Source organism: Triticum dicoccoides, chromosome 5B (assembly GCF_002162155.2).
Source record: "Triticum dicoccoides isolate Atlit2015 ecotype Zavitan chromosome 5B, WEW_v2.0, whole genome shotgun sequence".
NCBI classification, from domain to species: domain Eukaryota; kingdom Viridiplantae; phylum Streptophyta; class Magnoliopsida; order Poales; family Poaceae; genus Triticum; species Triticum dicoccoides.
The window spans coordinates 566308687-566312120 of record NC_041389.1 but is presented as its reverse complement, the minus strand read 5'-3'; the positions used below and the strand labels follow the sequence as shown (position 1 = coordinate 566312120).

At 54.5% G+C, this 3434-nt stretch overlaps 1 protein-coding gene across 1 annotated transcript in view; it reads left to right on the top strand.

Moving 5' to 3' along the window:
- The first annotated feature begins 840 nt into the window (after positions 1–840).
- Positions 841–3434, top strand: part of LOC119311660 (myosin-binding protein 7-like) — a 3999-nt gene continuing 1405 nt past the window's right edge. Inside the window, exon 1 of the mRNA XM_037587330.1 lies at positions 841–2338. Within this exon, the coding sequence (XP_037443227.1) occupies positions 986–2338 (1353 nt within the window). The 5' untranslated portion in view covers positions 841–985. The remainder of the gene's footprint in view (positions 2339–3434) is intronic.

Here is a 3434-nt window from a genome sequence, read left to right as displayed (position 1 = left end):
TCCCGTGGCGGCCTTCCCGCCAACTCGGTTGCACGTGTGTGGTGTTAGCCGGTGAATGGGTGTTTTTTTAGGGAGGGGAGGTGAATGGGTGTTTTTTTAGGGAGGAGAGGTGAATTGGCGTCGAAAGAGGGGTGTGGGAGCCCATTAATGACTCTGATAACGCGAACATCGTCTTTTGGTGATGGTGGCCACAAAAAATTCAGGGCAATGTTGAGCAATAATTGACGGGAGGTTGTCGGGAGAACCAATAGTGGCCGTGGGGAAGTTGACCAGCTCCATTCGTGTAACATCGACGAGGAGTTGCGGGAAGTGGGGGCAACGATGACACGAATGCTGTTGTTGAAAGACTACTAAAAGTGGGTTAAACGTGTATAATACAATTTTTAGAGGTCACAAGAGTGAGTTTTGGCCTTTTAGGTAGTACCATAATACCAGCCTACAAAAATGTCTTGTATTTTGATACGGAGGAAGTACAAGACAAATTCGTAGGTAGGCCGGAAAATCTTTTTGCCGAAGAAATCTTTTTTGTTCCATTTGGCAAGTGCAAAGTACTCTATTTAGGACAAGAAGACGAATACTCAGTTACTCCCTCTGTTCGGAATTACTTGTCGCAGAAATGGATGTATCTAGACATATTTGAGTTCTAGATACATCCATTTTCGGGACAAGTAATTCTGAACGGAGGGAGTAAGAGTTTTCCCCAAGAAAAAGGATTGTTCACTTGGAGCATTTGAATTTCCAAATCCATCCGTAATATCCTCTTCTGGTCGCAATCTCCTTCGTGTTGTCTCGTGTTGGAGCCCCACACCCCACAAAAAGCACACGAAACGCCACGCACCACCACCAAACGCACCGTCGCCGATTCCCTTCCCCCAATCGAAACACACGACACAAATCCAAAGCCAAGAGCAGCAGCAGAAGAAGAGAGAACTGCGATTTTCTCCCCCGCCCCCAAACCCTCGCTCCTGGCCCGGTCGCCGCCGCCATGGAGGACGACGACCACGACCCCGACTCGCCCCCCCGCCCGTGCTGCTCCTCGCCGTCCGCGGCGGTCCGGTGGCGGCGCTCCGTGAAGCGGAAGCTGGACGGGGAGAAGAGGGGCGGGGGCGGGGACGCGGAGGAGGAGGAGGGGGCGGGGGCGCGGGTGGAGGCGGAGGAGGAGACCGCGGCGCTGCGGGAGGCCCTGGCGGCGGCGCAGGCCACCGCGGCGGCGCTGCGGGGCGAGGTGGAGGAGGAGCGCCTCGCCGCGGCCAGCGCCGCCAGCGAGGCCATGGCCATGATGCTGCGCCTGCAGCGGGAGAAGGCCGAGGTGCAGATGGAGCTGCGCCAGTTCCGCCGCTTCGCCGACGAGAAGATGGCGCTCGACGCCGCCGAGATCGACCACCTCCGCGGCCTCGTCGCCCGCCGCGCGCGCCACCTCGCGCGCGCCCGCTCCAGGCTCCACGCCTACCAGCAGACCTGCCTCCGCCTCGGCATCCCGCTCCCCGACGGCGACGACGAGGCTGAGGCCGAGGGGCGGGGCCGTGGGGACGGCGGCGACGGCTTCCTCGAGGGCGAGGGCGACGGTGAGGGCGAGGACGGCGACTACTACCCCGAGCTCCGCTGCTACAACGGGGAGTACTACTACGACGACGGCCTGGAGGGGAGCGAGGAGGACGCGGTGGGCGCGGATCTGGAGCGCCGGATCTGCCTCCTCGAGCACGGCCAGGATGGGGATGCACTAGGTCAACCGTCCCTGGAGGAAGAGGAAGACGAGGGCGCCCACCTGTATGCAGATGAGGCACTGCTGGAGCCGGCTGGGCAGGAAACAAGCGGATTTTGTGCCGACGAGGTGTTACATGAGGAGACTGTCGAACAAAGGAGCCACCCCTGTGATGATGATGAGTTGCCAGAGTCTCCCATTGCTGGATATGGCGTCGAAGAAGGGGGAAGCGACGACGATGGTTCTGGCAGTGGCAGCGACAGGGTCTACATGATCGACAAGGTGCATCAAGGTGCGGCAGCTCCTACCGCCAGGGTCCTGGACAAGTACGAAGCTGAGGCGCTCGAGCCAGACATTAAGACACTATACATGAGGCTGGAAGCGCTGGAGGCTGACCGGGAATCGATGCGCCAGGCTCTGCTGGGAATGCGCACTGAGAAGGCTCAGCTTATGCTTCTTCGGGAGATTGCGCAACAGCTAGCCAAAGACGCCGCTCCAGTTGGCACCGGGGTTGGGTTTGTTCCAGCTGTCCACCATTTGCCCAGAAAGCAAGCTGTGGGGGTCGCAGATACAACGGTCAGGGAAGACAAGAAGACAGCACTCGCCGGGACATTTTCCAAGCCCCTGTTGTTTAAGGTATGGTGATCTTCTATGCTGATATGACACTTATCGTGGCATTGAATGCACGGCTCAGTTGTTACCTTTACAAATTGGCTTTGCTTTAGTCTGATAGGTTGCATTAGAAAATTTATGAAACTGAAGCATTGGTGGTTTGTTAAAAATTTGATGTGGAGCATGTGTGTAGATTCGTTGATCTTGCAAGATTCAAATATAAAAACCAATAGATCATTAACCTTGCATGGGTTTTGCCCTAGAAGTTTGGAATGATGTTGAATGTTTGCCGCGTAATTTGTTTCTATTAATGTCCTGTCCTAGCCTTGGTTCAAACTGATTTTGGTACTGTCCTGTATAAGACCTAGTTCTAATTAATATAGGAGACTGAAAATATAGCAAATGCAGAGTTTTGGCAATTGATTAATTCCATCCACCAGTCACTAGTTAGTTTTGTGCAACTCTTTTCAAACTTCCAAATTAGGATGAAGCCGAAATTGGATAGGAGTATATAACCTTTGTGCTAGCGAGTAGTGTCTGTGGAACTGAGAATTTTTTGTATCTCCTATATACAAGCTTTGGGGAAACACTAAAGGGCTGTTTGAATTTTGTCAAAAAGAGGGGGGGGGGGGGCTGTTTGGATGGTAGCCAGGAGTTACCCTACCAAAAATTTGGCATTGACCAGAGGCCCACTTGGATGGAGGCCAAATCTTCGGAGCCATGCCTGGTCCGCATTTCAGATTTCACGTCCGCTTGCTGGTGAAACGTAGGCAGTGGATTCTCTCGCCAAAATATTGGCTCACCCTGTTTTTGTAGGGCCAGCCCAGATGGAATCGAAACTGCTCCTAATCTACAGATGTATCCTCTTGTATGTTTGCTGGCTCCCCTGCTTGCTCGCTGCTGCCCTAGCATCTGTCGAATTTGGCGGGTAGGCGGTGGTGTGATGAGAAAGGCCTGCCAGGGATGGTGGATTGGCGGTGGTGGTTACACAGAAAGCCATGAGACCACCCCTGGTTGTCTCATGGCCACTGTCATCCGATCCGCCATTTGAACGCTTCACCTTCCCCTGTGCCCATCAGCAATGGCCAATGCACGTAAGCGCGCATTTAATGAGGCATCC